At 44.3% G+C, this 18291-nt stretch overlaps 2 protein-coding genes and 1 non-coding gene across 16 annotated transcripts in view; 2 read left to right on the top strand and 1 right to left on the bottom strand.

The window, feature by feature from the left end:
* The window catches only part of CRCP (CGRP receptor component), a 47459-nt gene that overhangs the window by 6315 nt on the left and 22853 nt on the right, over positions 1-18291 (top strand). Inside the window, exons 1-6 of one of the 13 annotated variants that reach the window (XM_085240604.1) lie at positions 1211-1344; positions 4752-4845; positions 5322-5608; positions 8198-8342; positions 15608-15644; positions 17808-17906. In XM_085240604.1, coding sequence (XP_085096730.1) covers positions 8332-8342; positions 15608-15644; positions 17808-17906 — 147 coding nt within the window. In that variant the 5' untranslated portion in view covers positions 1211-1344; positions 4752-4845; positions 5322-5608; positions 8198-8331. The other 12 variants (XM_085240606.1, XM_085240607.1, XM_085240613.1 and 9 more) reach the window with 12 other exon arrangements.
* Positions 1082-8808, bottom strand: LOC100546521 (delta-1 crystallin). 2 transcript variants are annotated; one of them, XM_085240594.1, is made up of 18 exons: positions 8764-8808; positions 8590-8652; positions 7271-7465; positions 6259-6342; positions 5885-5941; positions 5523-5620; positions 5096-5173; positions 4708-4785; positions 4511-4563; positions 4135-4197; positions 3807-3921; positions 3142-3226; positions 2903-2962; positions 2649-2732; positions 2298-2378; positions 2098-2202; positions 1819-1925; positions 1082-1323 (listed from the first exon to the last, which is right to left on the bottom strand). In XM_085240594.1, exons 2-18 carry the CDS (start codon positions 8599-8601, stop codon positions 1173-1175), a joined length of 1506 nt encoding a protein of 501 aa, XP_085096720.1. In that variant the 5' UTR covers positions 8602-8652; positions 8764-8808; the 3' UTR covers positions 1082-1172. The 2 variants fall into 2 exon arrangements, with proteins under 2 accessions (XP_085096720.1, XP_031412263.2); XM_031556403.2 differs by lacking the exons at positions 2098-2202; positions 8764-8808.
* Positions 13508-13578, top strand: TRNAG-GCC (transfer RNA glycine (anticodon GCC)). The gene has a single exon. It is a non-coding gene; the product is annotated as a tRNA-Gly (tRNA).

Genomic DNA, 18291 nt, shown 5'->3' on the forward strand with positions numbered 1-18291 from the left:
GCAAGAGATTTAGTTCACAGTACTTTGCACTGTCTGTGCTACAGCCCTTAACCAAAACATTGTGAGGCAATGCTTGTGTTCCTGCCATTACCTACGTGTGTTGCAGAGCCTTGCAGTACTCTGAGTCAATTAAGTGTTGCTGTATCAGCACAGAGGGCAGGGTGCTGAGCAAACCGCCAGCTTTAAAATCTTTTGACAAAAGAGAAATTGTACTAAGTTAGTGTTTAATGAAATCTGCCATGTCTTCCCTATAGAAACAGTTTTTCCTCTGCCTTTCATTGAAGTAGCAGTCATTCCGTGCAGAAATCACTGCAGAACACTAATGCAGGGGAATGTTACAAATGCTTATTGAATTAAATATTTTCCCCATAAAAAGACACCACAGTGGTGCATTTGCATTCCTAATATAATATTTTTTCTTACCTGTGTCCTGATTTTACATTTGCAAGGACAGAAGGGAAGGTGGTAGATAATTACTAAGGGACAGCCAGCAATGCCAGCTTATTTTCAAGTACTCTGCCCCCAGCTAGCTTGGCCTGGGTCACACAGAAAAAAGAGCTTTCCTGGAAACAATGCAACTCCTGTTCTTTGGAGTAAACCAGAACTGAAGGTGCTTTAATGATGAATGAGGAGGAGCTGTGGGTTGTCCTGCAGACCACATTCTGCTTAAGACTAAGCATGTTCCACTGCCAACTGGTGAGGAAATTTTTCCCTGCCAGAAGGCAGGCAGCCTGGCTGGTTGGGAAACATAGTCCTAGCAGGAGTTCAGTGAGGGCTGGACATGTGGCATGTGTTACAGATATAGTACCATGTGTCTTTCCCCACACACACCCCGATCTTCCCTCAGCATGCTGTATAGCTTGCTGTGGCACAGCTGCGTCCAGCCTCGTGCTGTGTCCAACTGCTCCCATCATTTGCAGGTCTCCTGATGTAGACACACCCTCCTGCTGCCCAGTAGAGTTTATCCCCTCATAACAGTTCCTTTGCCAGGAAGGAGAGAGTTCATTCACACCAGTGACCAGCCTCAGAAGGGCCGAGGAAGCCCAGTTTTGTCCCTTGAAAGCAATACGCAACACAGGAGTTTCAGTGAACTACAATACACCACAGTGTTTATTAACTCTGGATTAGTGTGATAAGCACAACGCTGCAGCCACGGGATATGTCCCCACACTCTAAGCTTGCTCCTTCTGCTTCTTCAGCAGCTCCCTCAGCTGCTCGATCTGGGCAGTCACGCTGCTCTTGGCAGTACCGCCCACGGCAGTGTACTGCTCCACGCTGTTGACAACGCTGAAGACCTGGGAGACATCGCTGGCAAACAGGGGGCTGGAGAGGCAAAGAGAACAGGTATCAGTGGGGAATGATGGGCACTGCTTGATGGCTTTATACTGCCTATGGAGAAAATAAGGAAGCGGAGGCTGAGCCTTTTACTAAGGGGAAACGCATCATGAAGCTCTGCTTCTGCACTTCTAGTGCCTGACAGGAGCAGTTCCTGCCACACCAAAGACAGCTGCGAGGGCAGAGGGAGGAAGGAAGTTTGAAGCCAAACTCCTCTACAGTGCTGGTGCCTCCAGGTCAAGGCATGAATTTCTCCATACCCTCCCAGTACCTGTGGCCCATGCCCTGCCTGAGTCAAAAGGCAGCACTGTTGTCTCCCTCACCAAACTTCAGTCAATACAAGCTTGGCAGTAGCAGCAATGGTATATAGACCAGGAAGAATTTTGTAGTGCTGTTAAGCTCAGGATATGTGCAGAAGGGGACCATAAGGAAGCCAGACTGATACCTGTATTTTGAGGGGATCTATGGTAATGTGGTACAAACCTGATGCTCTTCAGGTCCTCCAGGGTGAGATTATTGATGGTGATGCCTTTAGTCTCAGCAAGGTGGACGGCCTTCCCAGAAGCAGTTTGGGCTTGTCTGATGGGCATCTGCAATGAGAAGCAAAGAGCACAATCAAGTAACCAGGCAACTGAAGCGCAGTCTTGGGCAAGAGTAGATGTGCTCTCATATTGGTTGGTTTGATTTTAATTAGAGAAATGAAATCCGAATCCTTGTTTTCTGGGGTGTGAAGAGGGGAGGCATTAGGACGTAAAATTCCACCTGTAAATTACTATCAAGTCCACCCGGCAGCAGTTCCACTACTTGGGATACATGTAAAGAATGTGTTTCCAGCTCTCGTGTTTGTTGACCCACACTGACCATCACCTGGGGACAGAACAGAAGGCCTCATCTCAGGCCCTCACTGAGCAGTATTCTGAATCTAAAGAAGTCAGAGCTCCAAGCCTTCCTCTGATACTTACTCCTTTACGAACCAAGTAGAGAGCCAGATCAGTAGACAGCAACTCAGGGGTCAGAGCCTTCTCCATGTTCTCCTTGTTGATCTGCAGAGAGGAGAGGCAGAGCAAGAAGTTATCATCTGCTGCTCTTTGGGGACATATTAGTGGTCTCAGTGACTGGATTTCATCAAGGAGGGACCAGGCTCTCCAAGGACCTTCTGCCCAAGTGTATCTGAGCTGCCTGTGGTGGGGGGACTGACAAGCAGTAAGAGTGAGCAAGTCTTCATGTTAGAACCAGACTAGAGCTCTTGTATCTGTATTACACTTAAAATGTGACCTCCAACCACATTCAATAATGAGAAGCTGAAGCCTTACCTGGAGGGTAGAAATCACTCCGGTGGCAACCTGGAGCACAGCAGTCAGAGTGTCCACAACATCAAGGACAGCTTCCTTGTCCTCCTGCATGAGAGCACGGATGGAAATTGCTGTTAGATGACCTGATGCAGCCCCAGTTTTATCATCTTGCACACAAGCTGTACTTGTGCAAGAAATATAGCACGAGAGACTTCTCTAGAGCAGGAGACAACAGTCTCCTCAAAGAACTGGAGTGGAAGTAATATCTGCTTTACCTGCAGATCCTTGCTGAAGGTGCTTGGAATTCCTTTCAGAACCATGAGAATAGCAGCCAACTGCAGAGAGAAACAAGTACGGCAGTTAGTTACAGGAAGACAAACACATTGCCCCAGCAGAGATTCACAGCCTACGCCCAGCATAATTTCAATTTTTACACAGAGGCATGAAGAAGGAAGCTGATTTAGCCCCAATATGAGCAGTTTCCCTGCCCCTCTTCTTTCTTTAACAGGCTCACCCGTCCAAACACACGACCAGCTTTGCTGCGGATCAGTTCCAGGCTATCAGGGTTCTTCTTCTGAGGCAACAGGCTGCTGCCAGTGCTGGAAGAAAAGTGTTGGGAGTGTAATAGTGAGCAAGACCCCAGTCTGTGCAGATGCAGACTAAGACATGCAGCACGCTGGCCCAGCCCTGCAGAAGTGATCTGTAGCCCCCCTTAACCGGACACCTGTCTCAGTGTAGGAAAGCAGTGAAGTGAGTGCAGAGTTTCTCAGGTTTCCCAAAGCAGAGTCTTTGGTTTTGCAGTCCTGTCTGGAGCTACCACCCAGTGCTGTCTCTCAGGGGAGACAAAAGAGAGGCTTCTCTTCAAGGCCCAGTTGCACAGAAGGCATGAGCAGCCAGGACTGGTTTTTCTGTGCCCTCAGAGAGGCAGGGCAGTGGCTGTGCTGCATTGAGAGACAGGAAGTCTGTTAGTATTGCAAACCCGGGCTGTTCTGGGAAGGGCTTTGGCAGGAATCCCCAACAGAGAAGGAAGTTTTCTGTGCCTGTTCTCTTACAGCATATTGCTGCCAGCAGTAGCTGGGGAGGAGTGATCAGTGAATGGAGATGTGGTTCAGTTGCCAGAAACAGAAATCAGAGACAAGGAGAGTCTTGGGGGTGGACTGTCAGTGACCAGGCACCTACCTGTAGGCATCAGAGAGGGTCACAAAGCCAAATTCAGTGGTGCTGAAGATGATGAGATCTTCAGCCAGCTTGCTAAGGTGGATCATCAGCAGGGTGGCAACAGAGATTAATTCCACTGCAGAAAAGGCAGAAAAATAGGAAGTGAAAAGGGTGTTTGTGTTTAACAAACCAGGGAGCCCTGACTGGAGCTTAGACATGTGCAAAGATTTTCTGTTTGGTTACTTCCCCGTGTGGGATTTCAGCTCCCTTGTTAAATGCTGTTAACTGGGAAGGTGTCCAGCATCTGCTTCTAACTTGGGGGAGGGAAGAAGGATAGAGTTCTACTCACCCACAAAGTCTCTCTCACTGATGGCATCTATGCTGTTCAGAGTGATGGAAGTCATGTCCAGTTCTGTAAGGAAAGTGACAGATAGAAGAGGTTTGGTTTATCACGACCGGGGCTTGAAGGCAGCAGGCTGCCCCAGCCTACAGGTGACTGAGTCCTTAAGTAGTCCCAGCAGCACACCCATGCTGAAGTGTTATGCCTCGTGGGAGCTACCACCTCACGGACATAGCCCTCTTTTTGCATTAAAGAAACCATATGAATCCTTGGCACTTGGTCCAGGATTATACGGCATGACGATGCCTTGGGAAGCCACTTGTTTTTCTTCCCTCCCTCCCAGATACATCAAGTAGACCCATGCTACTCAACAATAGGCACTTACCGCTACGCAGAAGCTCTCTATCAATTTCTAGTGGGTTGCCTGCCAGGACACCACTGCCAGGGAAGAAGGAAAAAGAAGTCACATATATTATCTTGCAAACTCCAATCAAAATTGATCTTTGTTAAGCAGAGAAGATATCCCTCAAGACATTAGATAACAAAGTGTTTCCCAGGCATTACACAGAAAGTAGACATTACCTTCCCAGAGGCAAGACAGTGATCCTTTTCTTCACTTCTCCCAGGCGCTCAGAATCACGGGTCAGTGCAACAGCGTGGCTATAAGGGGACATGAGAGAGAAAGCAGATGAAGCGGAGAAACCTTGTCTGAGCCAAGAGGTAATACTGGCCAAAGATGGGGCATGCTGAGAGTTGGCCTCCACAGTGCACTTAGCATTTGCATTTCTGGCTGGTCAGAGCCAAGAGACACTGGACATGGAGCATTCCTGTGGCAGCTTTCAGGGTTAGTTCTGCCATGTCTCCCCCAGCTGCCCCATCAGAGAATGATGCACTTCTAGGCTCCATCTGTGCAGGGCCCCAAGAATGGAGAAAGGTTCCCTTCCTAGAGCCCAGTGTGAAAGGTGGTTACCTGAGCAGGAACTGGCTCCATCTGATGGGCAGAGCTTTCTGCAGGTGGGTGTAGCCAGGCATGATAACATCAATTTCTCTGCATGTGAAAGAAGAGAAAGTCAGCTGTCAGTATAGAGAGCGGTGGAAGGTACACTCTCGGGTTTTCTGGCAAGGTAATGAGGAGAATATCTTTAGCCTGTGTTGTGCTGTACATGGTCTTTGCATTCCTCTCTCTATATCCCCAGGATACAATGAGGAAAGAGGAATGTCTCTCTGATGTGGGCTGTGGAGAAAGAGTGGCTATTCCCTGTGCTATTACACAGTGCCTGATTGTAACATCCTCTGCAGAAGACTTTGCTGTTGACATGATTGTTACCAGTCAAAGAGCAAGTCTAGAGTCTCCTGTCCCAAGAAGGCTCAGATCATGGACATGGGAAAGGACTTACATGGCAGCACGCTCCACCAGGGTCTTGATGAGCTGCAGCAAGTGAGTGGAGATGACAGAGATGGAACTCTTCAGGAGCAGCTTCAGGTCAGTCACAACCTGGATAAGATTGGCCACAGTCAGAAAAAAAGTATGTGACATATATGGTAGCCTGACACTGTCATTGTAAAATAACCCCCTCCTTGTTCTATATGTTGGGAAGATGAATCTTTCATTTATCATAAGTGTCCATGGTCATGTTAATGTTATAATGTCACCATATCTTCTTCTATAGGATGGGAGCCAAAGGCAGCTCTGGTCAGAGGTTTCCTGAAGTGAGGAGGGGAAGAGCACAATAGGAAAAACAAATAGTTCCATGTATACCTGTTCATTCCTGCTTCTTCCAGTCTGCAGCTTTCCAGCTATATCCCCAATCAGCTCCTGAGGACAAGAGGATAACTTCTGTCAGTGTCTCTATTCTGAGCAAGAGATTACTCGCAAGAGCAGACATCCTCTAACTCAGCAAGGGGTTCAGGCCTAGTATTCTCTTCTGGGGAAGGAGAAGTTTGGATTCTAGGTTTGTACAGACTCTCTTCCACACAAAAGGGGTTCTGGACACTGCTGTCTGTGCACCTAATATGTCAGTACCACAGGGCATTGAGGAATTTCACCATGCTGGGGACTGAGGCACATGTGCTTAATGTCAGGCAGCACTAGCTAGAGAGGGAGAGGAATAGGAGGAATTAAAGGACCCAAACCTTCAGTCTGCGTTCAATGGCAGTCTGGATATCCTCATCACTTTGGGTCATTACAAGGATTCCCTTAGATGATTCCTCAGAGATCTATAAATGTCAGCAGAAACACAAGTCAGCTCATATTGTTTCCCTGAGTGGGGGACTTGTAAGTTGTCCCCAGGAAATACCAACTTCTGCCACCCAATTGGGAATGAAAGCATTCTCACAGCAGCTCCAGCATTCCTGTTCTTTCAGGCCAAGGCTGGCTGCCTGCTCTATCCCTATATTCTGTATTGCACTTGGGGGAGATTCATCTTTTGATCCTTGCTGATCCTGCAATCCTGGCTGTAGCAGGACTTAAGCATCACAGTGAGAAAGTGAGCTGAAGTGGCAGTGATTGCTTTAGCATTGTCCATAAAGATTTTCCTATACAAACATTGTATAGAGTGCCCATTGTCCATGGTAGGTGAGCAACAACAATGAATATTTCAAAAAAAGTGCTTAGTGGCTGACTCTTCTTCACCCCTATACAATACTGTGCATTGCCTTCTACTAACTCAGGCAGCCAGACACAAAGGGATCCCAAGTGCCATTGGAAAAAGAATATTCCTAATTCACACTGAAACAATTCCTCAGGAATGTTCAGTCTGATGAGGATGGGAGGGCAGGTCATGCTGAGCACACCTCACCGAGGCACCAGGTTTCCATAGGAAGTATTCACACTGTGCTCATTAGAGATTTTTGCTTTAGCTAGATGGATTGTAAGCATTTATCTCCTTTCCAGATTATCTGCTGGAGTACCAAATGCAATACACACGGACTTCTCCAGTTCTCCCTGGTTTCAGACAGCATTCTCTTTCAGGAATGCACTTTTCCACATGCCTAGTGCTAAGAAATAGGATGACCACAGAAAGATGGTTTTTAGAGCATCAACTCAGGGAGGTGACAACAGATGCTGTCAGATAAGCTATTCATCAAAGTACTGTTGTGGGAATTGTACTGAGCATGCATGACAATTTATGAAGGAAATAAATACCTTTTCCAGGCCACTCAGGATCTTCTCCAGCTCAGTTTTGGTTAGGATGCTAGCCTTCTCCAAGGCTTTGGCATAAGCCATGCTTGCCTGGATATCAACTTCAGACAGTCTCTGCTCAGTGGATATAGGAGAGCTGAGAATCTCCATGATGGGATCTGTGCTTCCAACAAATCTTCCTCCCAAAAGTTTATCCCCCTGAGAGTAATGAAATTAAAGGACATATTCAAATGCATTATTCATATATTCTCCTAAAAATCTCTCAGTGCAATATTCAAGTAAAACTGTGGGTGTGCTTCAGCATCTTCCTTTGCAGTGCTGTAGCACTAATCAGAAAGGCCTCTGGACTTCAAGAGCTTTGAAAAAAAAATTGAAGAGTTGGAGTAAATGTTATTTTTGCAGGTATTTAGCCTTGAGCTGTCCAGTCTGTTTCAGGAGTCTGAGATATTTTACCCCTGCAGGGCTCTGGAGAGATTTTGTGTTGAAAACAAATATTAGTGCATATGGCACAAGGGTTGTATGGATCTATTCTTCAAGGTAGCTACAGGTCACCAACTCCCTCACAGCCTCTTGAAACACAAAAGTAGGAGGCGAGGAGACTAAGAAAATATTCGGTTGACCAAGAGCTGTGGGCCAAAAGTAGCCACACTCGTAAAACACTCCTGTAATTACAAAGTGTTTGAAGCTAACACCAAAATGGCTAAAGTGCAGACCATTCAGTATTATAAATGCTGAGTAAGAAAAAAAAAAGAGAAACAGCAGCACACTCCCAAATCCTCAAACACAGAGAAGCTACGGCAGCGCTGGGCTGCGGGGCTGCCGGTACCATGGACAGCGGGCGGCTCCGGGAGCCCCTTCCCAGGCAGCCGATGGAGGGGAGGAAAACTGTAGGCACGAAATGCTCAAGTCTATTAACTTTTCTCTTTGTAGCAGTTTGTCAACAGGAACTGCGGCGGAGGAATCGGGTTGTGAAAGCAAGGTTTTGCAGCCCCTCGCTGGGAGCGCAGCCTGCTGCGGTGAATGGATGGGGTGCTGAAGGCCAGTGTTGGGAGCTAAGCGCTTGGATGGGGAAGAGGTATTGGAATATATCTTAGTATATGGCAGTATATAAGTAGTAAAGAAGCGTATTATTGCAGTTTATAAGTATATTGCAGCAAATATGTTTGCTGTTCCCTTTCCATTCAAAATTCTGGGAAAAGAAATCAGGCAGAGAGAAGCACACTGAAGCACCCTAACGAACACGGCTAGATGCTCTGTGGAGCTATCAGTCAGCTATCAGCACCCCGAGAGCACCCCATAGGAAAAGCAAAGTTCGGTCTCACCTCGGTTGCCATTTCGGACGACGTTTTGCTCGTGTTTGCAGCTATCCTGGCACCTGGTGCAACCTGCAGAATAGCAAGGCGAGGCTCAGTTCAGCTCTGTTTGGCTCAGCTCAGCTCTGCCCCAGCCCCACAGCAGCACAGAGCCTCCCCAGCTGCCCACACGGTCCTGCTCACCGTCTCCGCAGCTCAGCCCTGGCTGGTTGCTCCGTGCTCTCCGGTCTCACCGCCCCGCTTTTACGTGCCTCGGAGCCTGGGCTGGCATCTCGTCACGCCCCATTGGGGCGGAGTGTCCCCTCGTCCAGCCCAGCTCTGCCCCTCTCCCCCCGGTCCCCCTCATGCTGCCCACCCCTGTCCTGTGTCCGGCCCCTGCTCAATCAGGAAAAGGTCAGGGAGAGGTTTCCCAGTGGGTAGAGTGGCTGTGAAGAAGAGAGCTGGCAGAGATGCCCTCATGTTGCTTGTTTGTAAAGATATTGGTGTAAGAGTACCTGTGGTGGGAGAGTATCTGCCATGTGGTTTCACTGGCAAGTTATCTCCTTGTCAGGGAGTACCCTTGTATTGAAGGAGTCCTTTCACTCTGGCATCCCCCTCTACATTGGTATGAATGTACCTGCGATGTTGGGTGGATCATCCACACTCCATCTACATTGCCAGCAACACACAAGAATGAAACAGCTGGGAGCTATTTTGTCTCCAGTTCCTGTGCAGATGAGCCTTTTCCCCCCGTTTCAAAGGATACTTCAGCTTTCAGGGTTTCTGCTGTCACCAATTGCATTGGGTCAATCTTGAGAAGGTCCTGTGAACCTGAGGCTGTGGGTTTTGTGCAGTGTCATGGCAATCACTGGTCTGCAGCCCTGGCAAATAGCCCATGTCTAGCAAATAGCTCCATCAGACTCTAAATATCATGGTTTTATAGAATTGATTCAAAAAATGAGAGCATTGGGAACAGGTGCTCACAAAGCTTCTCCCCAGCATCAGTTTCTCATTAGACACAGCACTTTTCTGCTCTGAAAGAGCACTTGCTGGTTTGCCCTTACCGTGTGCTACTACAGTGTAGCATGCTTCCATCTGCATGGCACAGACCTTTGGCAAAGCTTGTGAAACATATTCTAGTTTTCTCATCCCCATTTCTTTCTTCCCTTTAGCTGCCTGTCCTGTCCTTTTTCTTCTGTTCTCTCAGTTCTTCAACTTGTCTCATTTTTCCATTTACTCCAGGACATCTACACTAGGAAACTGCTTGATTGCTTTGTGATCACATCCTTCTTGCTTTGAAATCCATCATTTTTACTACTTTTCTTTCACCCTTTACGAGTGTCCTTGTCCTTACTCTGGGCTTTGACAGGAAATTGCTGTTGTTTTGGGAGAATCATAAGCATTCAGTTTATAACCTGAGTGCACCCAGTACAGAGAGCATCTGTCTCATGTTTGTGGTATGAGTATAGGTTAGCACAAGCCCAAGTGAGGACTATATGTTTTTCTGCCTGAAGATATCCAGCAGGATGTGCCCAGAGGGAAAAAGGGGAAAAGTAGCGATCCCAGGTGCCCAAGTGAGATGAGAGATCAGTAACACATTCATGTGTTATATTTGTGGTGATGAAATAAATTGTTCTAATGGATGCTGTGGAACAAAAATCTGCAAGCCACGTGCAGCCAGGTATTAATCAATAGGAACAATTTAGCTGAATTTCTGCTGTTTTCATAATCTGTGCCTTGACCGCTAATCTGGTTTTGTGATCAAGAAGCCTTCTGTGTTTGTTATCAGATGATCCTATTTTTATTAATCTATGCCTGGAATTACACATGGCAAGGACAAGTCCTTCCACATGGGATCCATCAGCGGTATCACTGTGCACTGAGCAACTTCACAGGGATTAGTTTATGTACAGAACACTGTCCCAGGTTGTATCTAGAAGGTTATTAATTCTCTCTTTTCCTGTTTTCAGATGAAACACTTAATACTGATCTCTTCTATACAGCGGGTAACATAGAATACAGAGTAATATTGTTGTAATAGAAGTGGAAGTGAAGCTATAAAGCCAGTCAGAAATCCTTAATGCAAAACTGAACATTGAAAAAAAAAAAAGATGTCTTAAAGACTCTTGGGGCTGGGGAGCTTTTTTTTGAGGGAAAAGTAGTGAAATAGAATTGCAGAATAGGTCTCTTCTAACAAACACTGAAATGTATCCTCATCATTATTATCTTCTTTATTTGTGCTGGTATTGATGTCTCACTGCTGTCTGTTTTCTTCTTTCAGCCCTTTATTTGCTTAATGAAAGAATAACCCCCAGATCCCCAGTCCCCAGTTAAATCCTGAGGAGGTTCTCATGGAAGGGTGTTTTGTTGTCCACTTGTTTTCCATTTGGCACAGAGAATGGCACATCATTCATATATTACTATTCCCAGCTGACATACAATGAAGTAGTAAGAGCAAAATCGCCCATGTCGCAGCATGGAGAAGTTTAATTAAATATATTTTATTGTCCTCTAAGATTTGAATTTTATTTGTACTTGCTTTAGCAATCACATTCACATCCTCAGTATTCACAGTGCTTATTTTTGTTTTGCTGGAAGAGCGCAATACTTGTGGAGTGCAGCTCTGAAAGTGCTTTTGTGGTGTATAGAAATCCTCTATTCATAACAGTTTTCATAACTGAGACTGAGGTGACAAACAGCTACAATATATCTTCTTTAAAAACATTCTTTTTTAAGTGTCATTTTGGTTTAGAAAAAGGAAAAAAAAAGCGCTGTGGACTAAAAGTGCTGGTCAAACGCACCGTCAGCTAGACTGGTGTGAAGCAGTGCTGACATTTTTTGTTAAAAAAAAAAAAACAAAAAACAAAAAACAACAACCTTGTTTAATGAATTTTGAATGTAAAAGAAAAAAAGACACTATAGGGTGATCAGCGAAATGCTGAATACAGTAAACATCTTTCATGACAAAGAATACAAATACCCTGCAGATCTGCTTTCAATAGCAATTGCTAGGCCCCCTGCTTTCAATAGTTAATACCGAGGCCCCTCTCTACCAAGCCTTAGTGGTAACAATCACAAGCCAATGCTTAAAATGTTGACATGCTAAGCACATTTAGAAAAACCTATGTCTGCATTCCCTATGGATGGTGTAGCATAACTGTCTAACATCTAACGTGCAGCAATTAAAAACAAAGTTCACTGAGTTAATCACTCCATCTCTCCTGCAAAGTTGTACGTAACGGTGATGAGTTCTCTCCTAGAGATTCCCCTTGCATGATGTCAGTGGACCTGTAGCTGGTCGTTTATGTACTTCAACCCTAACAGGTTGCACGTCTCTGCTAGGAAGAATGTAGGAAGAATGTTTCTTTTGGAAAGAAAAAGATTGAGGGCCACTGAGAGAGGCATTTGTGTTATGCTCATTCTTTCTAGCTGCTGGGATTGGGCGTTGTCATTGTGGACAGTAAAAAAGGTCTGGAACAAAACTTTTGGAGAAAAACTAAACACAAAGATGATAAATTGGTGTTGGGGGAGAAATCTAACAAAGGAGAAATACAATTAATATGCTGAAGATTTTGAACCCGTATCTACAGAGAGTGACGAGAGGCACATAAGGATTTGTAGGCTTCTGGAACACAACTCTGGAAATTTGGTAAAGTCTGGAAATAACATTCTCAAGTGAAAGCTTTTCAATTCTTTTCTTCCTCTTAGTCTAGCTGGGAGATGGCGTACAGGCAGTTTCGTGGGCAAGATTAGAAACATGGCAAAGAAGTTGCAGAGCATTTGCCAACTTGCAAGGTCAGTTAATCCTGACATGAAAAAAGACCAGCATCCATTGCAGCCATTCCACTGGGTCAGACAACAGCTTTCAATCTGTGGGTTAAAGACTCTTCACCTGGCTCTTTTTTCCTAAGGACTCCATGAAAAGTGATTCTGGGGTATAAAATAATTTCCATCTGTACTACAACTTGTACGTGGATGGTTCCACGTATCTAATGAAACTTTTTTAGGGATCTGCAAATGAAAAGGGCTGAAAAAGCCTTATGGTAGGCTTTTAAGCTTTCCCAGCACTTAGGTATCTGACCATGACTGTACCTGAATACCCAAGAGCTGTTTCTGGCTGAGCACTTCAGACGGCTCCAGAAGTGCTTCTGTTTTCTCAAATCATTCAGAACTGGCCAACAATTTTGCAGCACCTCAAGGAGAAACAAAGACCCAAATTGAGAGTAGATTTTCTCCTGACTTGACTCCGAAGAGAATATTAGCTAGTGGATTTTGTGCTGCTGCTATAACAGGGAGGTGGTGGGTACAGGATGTCCAAGCCATCCTTGCTCTTACAGCCCTGCCATTAACAAGCAGGTGTATGGGACTCATAGAATCAGAGAACATCCCAGGTTGGAAAGGACCCATAAGGATCATTGGGTCCAACTCCTGTCTCCACACAGGAACACACAAAAATCAGACCACAGCGGGACTACACGTCTATACAGCAATGAGGCTTTACTTTTCTGTTTGCAAATGCCTGATATTGATTTGGAAGGACTACAGCAATGCTATTTTCCACTCCAAATAACATTTTTCATACCAAGTTTTCTGTCTGCAGTAGTTTTTGTTCTGCAAGTGAAATCTGCCTTTCCTTTCAACATGCAAAGGGTCCATATTCTGTTATTTTTGAGTGGTGCTGCGCTGAGCCAGGAGTTGGACCTGGTGGTCCTTGTGGGTCCTTTCCAACTCAGGATGTTCTATGACTGTGATTTTATTCTTATCCTCCATATCATCCGGAGGGACTGGTAGGTGCATCTGTTTTAAAGGTTTGTGAATGCCCGAGAGGTCTTTTATTGCAGTGTGAAAATGTTGAAAGCCTGTCTGCCGACCAAGGTGGACATGAGAGCATGATATGCAGACAGCAGTCAGCATAGGGCAGCAGACGGGGAGATATCATTCAGTGTAAGCATTGGTGGTTCAGTGGTAGAATTCTCGCCTGCCACGCGGGAGGCCCGGGTTCGATTCCCGGCCAATGCAGTTGCTATTTTTCGCTTGTGAATTTTTATTTTTATTATTTTTTCTTATTTTATTTTTGGCTTTTTTTCAGTCGTTCCTCTTCGCTTTTGCTTCCTCCCTCCTCACCCGAACCTCCTTCAGCCTCACCACACACTCCCGTCCGGCTGCGGTGCGGCAGGGGCCGCCCCTTACGAGAGTGTCCTCATCGCGCGGCTGCGCGGGGCGGCGGACAAGATGGAGGTGTAAGGAGCGGGGCGGGTTGGGTGCCGCGCTGCTCCCTGTGCGGGGTGCCGGGCCGCGTTGCGTGTGGGGTTCTTATTGTGTGTGCAGATGTGTCTGTGTGGGTCTGAGCTGAGCGCCTTTTTACCTTGTTGGCATCGCTGTGGGGCGCGGGGTGATGGTTTGTCCTGTGCTGAGGCCCAGGAGGGCCTTCGGTTCTAAGAAAGATTATTTATTCTTTTGGTGCGTTCTTTTTTAACTCTTTGTCTGGGACTGATAAGTCTTAATGCCATAAAAATGAATTCTGTAACGTTTTTGAAGCAGGGCTTGCTTACCAGCTTGTAGCTCTGGTATTTCAGCACAGCAAGTAGTGTTGAAGGCTTAAGATCTATGCTGGCTCATTTACTATCCACTGTAAGAAGAAAAATAAGCATGACGGTGTTTTAAAATAATAAAAAAAAAAGAAGCGGTTGTCTTAAACAATTTAATTTCTGATAGGTTTCCCAGGGACCCGTTTTCCCTGTAATGTATTTACTCTATACGATCCTCTCACTTTTGTCACCCAACAATTCCCCATGCAGTTCTCCAGCGCTGTTATGATTTCTAACAAAGGATGTCTTTGATCCATAGGGATTTGTGTAGCGTAGCCTGGATGCAAAGATTCTGAAGAATTGCATTTACCTCACAACAGAAGCTATAGGGTTTGTAAAACATGAATGGCAGCTGTGTGAGCTCACTGCTGAAGTTTGACTCGAGTCAGCAAAATGGAAGTTGGAGTTCATCTCAGCGTATTTTAGGAGGTCCTTTTCATTTAAAAACAATGATAGAACCTGTGGAAGTTTGTGGATGCATTTAACGCATTTGAAAGCGATGAACGGGACGGTTCTATTCAGACCGTGGATGGTGCTTAACAATACATTGTACCTTTTTTTGTTGTTGTTATATGCACAGACCTGAGAAAAGCCTTTTTTTTTTTTTCCTTTTGTATGAAAACTTGCTGTTGTTGTGGCTGCTGACTGCTCAGCACAATGTATTGTGAGGGGAATGTATGGTGTTCTGCATCAGGCTTTTCTATCCCCTTTTTTTAATTTACGAATATAAAATTACAATATGTAGTAATAATATAGGCACCATTAATTTAAAAACACATTTAACTCAGTGAGAATGCAGTCAGCTTACTGTGGTGGATAGCAAGTGTTTCTCAATTGGGACAGAATTAATAAGGAAATGCAGGGCTGGTGGGAAACAGGGCACTGAGCCTCGTGCTGCTAATGAAGAAGCAGTCACATAAAGATTGAAATAATAAATGAGGAAGGAATTTGATAAGTTGCTCATTTGTTTTTAGAACTCATCATGTTGTGTGTGAATTGAGTGGCATAGCTATACTCACGCGTACATTGTATAGGAATAGTAATTGTTTTGTTTTTTTTTTCCTTGTTCTTCACTAATAAATAAATAGTCTGTGCAATCCTAATGGCTTTTCCTGTCAAATAAAACTGGAGGCCTTTCTATGTAAGAGAGGAGATTTGGATTTAGTTGGTGAATTTGAGTGAGTGTGTCTGAGTAGAAGGAGTATGAAATGGAAGTTGTGTTATGGCTCATGGGACCAAGTGTACCAGATATGATGGATATTTATGGAATCATGCTGTGATTTTCCTGATGTGGCAACAGATTGGTAATTGTAGATTCCTCACAGATAAGTTTTTGAATGATTTTGTGAAGAAATATGAAAATAGTGTCCATTCTTTTAGAGCCTGTGATTCTGCAAAGAAAAATTGCAGACAGTTTCATTTGGACCATAAATAATTGTATTCTTTTGCTTTTCTTTTAGAAAAGATGCGAATGCTGCACTGCTGAGTAACTTTGAGGTACGTCTGTCTCCATCCTGATGCTGAACCAGCACTGTGATGCTGCTCTCAGTCGCCTGTACACTTCTTTTTGAAGTGAGACCTGTCTGTGATTATTGTTTTGTCCTCCTGTTTTATTTGTTATTAAGGAAAAAGAAAAAGGAAATCTGGAGAGTCTTATTTTCTAGTGTAGGTAAGCTCCTAGGTACTCTCCTATCTTCAGAGTAAAGATGCATTTTTATTTTATTTTATTTTATTTTATTTTTTTAGTGAAATAGAAAGAAATTAGAGAGGATTTGATCCTTATATATCTCCCTTCTGGCTCAGGGTGGTCTGTGACTGTGGTGTTCTTACTGGTTTAACTTCAGCCAGGTGACAGAAAGCTCTCAATGCATTGTTTATGAAAATAGCTTTTGAATGGTTTTAGTAAACCATGTATTTTCTTTATATTGTTTTAATGCTGAGGCTTAAAGTTGCACAGCTGTTTTATCCTATTCTGAAGTAAATCTTAAAATGTTTTCTCTCGAGCTGTATGTGTACAGCAAAACAACCATCTGGTGGCTGTTAGAAGAGCTTTAATGAGGCACTTGGAAAGAGCTGTCTTAGAAAGAAATAGATATTAGCCACACTGGCACTAAGTATCTGCTCAAAATAAGTGTATTATTGCAGTACAGAGGATAGCAAGTATTTCAGAGGTTATTTATTGCAAGATCATCTCTGCTTCCTGTGGATGTTGGAAATTTGGTATTACTGGGTCTCAGTTGTGGCATTGGCCCCATTCTGTGAAATCTCTGGGTGTCCCAAAGGGATGGTGTGGAGCAGGAAGAACTGCAGAATCAATTTGTTGTGTTCTTTGGACAAAATTCCGTGCAGCTTTGTCTTGATGTTGGTAAATGTACCACATATGTTGAAAAAGAGCAGAAGGAAGTGGGGAAAATGAAGTTACTGAAAAGTGCTTATTCAGCTTTCAGAGCGCAGTTGTCATGCGTGCAGCTTTCAGCCCTTTGCAGGAAGGGATTTGCACTGGGCATGGCTTTTTACTGCCGTTCAAGTTACTGATTCCCTTAAAACTATGGACCTCTTTCTGTTTGCTCCTCTTTTCTTTGATGGCATAGCTAACATTCTCTTTATCAAGGTAATATTTTGCACAGAAAGCGGTGTTTGAAAGGAGTGTTCAAGACTGATGCATTTAATGTTCTGTGCCTGATTTTGTTTTGTGAGCTTGGGGTTGTTTTTTGATGTCTCACTGTCAGCAGTCATGTTGTCTTCAGATAGCTACTCAATGCTTGGCTTTCAAGGATTGACTGCTCGAGCTTAATGGACACAGTTTTCCTTTTTCATAGAAGATACCACACAAACTAAGTGCAGGGCTCCTAGCTGCTGTGTTGGTGTTTCTCACCATCTAGAAATGTTTGCATTCTTCCTTCTTAAGTTTATAATTTCAGTGGAACTTGAATTAAGCCAGTTACCAAGAAGAAGCAGTAAGAAGTGATGTGTTACTGTGCTGTGGGTATTGGCTTTGGATAATCTGTAAAGCAGAGGGAAAACATCTGAAGAAATTTCAACCAGATGTGGTTTAATATGGGAATCAAGCAGTAATTGTGAGGCTTTCTCAGTATTTTGCTGCTCATCTACTGTGACAGGTAAAAAGGTTGTGGTGTTGCAGCAGATCTGATAGTTGCAAAAAGCAAAATGTTTTCCTTGCATTCAGGCTTATCCTCTAGATCTCACACACTGCATCATAAATGTGAAGGTGTTGCTATTACATCTAAGGGAATTTTCTTTGAGCATCTCACTTGTATTTAAATAGGAGCTGTGTGCCATCGCAGTGGTGTATGTACAGCAGTGTATGCATCCCACTCTGTTTAGGACGTGGGGTAAGATAAACAGAATAAACAGAATAGGTTTCTCCTGCTCATTTCTCTCCTAGGACTCTTGGATAACATGTAATAAATGCTAGCAATCTGTTTGCTCTTGCTTTATTGAATTTAAACATCTCCTTATTCCCCTTTCTGTTGCCAGAATGTTTTTTCATTTTACCTGCTGGTGCAGTCAGCAAAGAAGCAATCCTTTTTTTAATTTCATTTGCTTGCTAGGATTTTGGGTTGTTTGTTTTCCCAATGTCATATGTTTAGGTAAAATGCTCTCAGATGACTACGAGCTTTTTTGTTTGCTTTTTTCCAGGTGTTCCAGCTACTCACTGATCTTAAGCAGCAGCGCAAAGAGAGTGGAAAAAGCAAGCAGAGCTCTGGTCAGCAGAATCTGAACACAATCATGTATGAGGTGGGTGACACCAGCTGCACTGATTCAAATTGTGAGATCATTTTGCATCACATTTACCCTCATATTTTTTTTGTCAATTTTCCTAATCTCTGGTCAGTTAATTCAGGTTGTGGGCTGACTGCACTGTAAGTGCAGAGCCTTGCAGCTGGTTCCACGCAGAGATATTTTTGTCAGTGTTTTGATTTATAAATTCAGATGTGTTGTGATGCGATCATAGCTTGAGTATTTCTAGAGTCAGTTCTGGCTGCATTTTAGATCTCCTGTTCCCCCTTTCAGTGGGAACAAGTAATGAAGCAGAAACATAAATCTGACATGGGTAATTCTAGGCTGAGACTATCCAGTGCTGCCAGGGGGGAGTTTGGAAACTGCAGACACCAAATATGTA

Source organism: Meleagris gallopavo, chromosome 21 (assembly GCF_905368555.1).
Source record: "Meleagris gallopavo chromosome 21, MGAL_WU_HG_1.1, whole genome shotgun sequence".
Classification (NCBI taxonomy): Eukaryota; Metazoa; Chordata; class Aves; order Galliformes; family Phasianidae; genus Meleagris; species Meleagris gallopavo.

Coding starts and splice junctions, on each gene's coding strand:
- LOC100546521 (XM_085240594.1), bottom strand. Junction 6,343..7,270: donor TCCTGAGTGGCCTGGAAAAG/GTATTTATTTCC, acceptor TGACATTTATAG/ATCTCTGAGGAATCATCTAA. Junction 2,203..2,297: donor TCTACTTGGTTCGTAAAGGA/GTAAGTATCAGA, acceptor TTCTGTCCCCAG/GTGATGGTCAGTGTGGGTCA.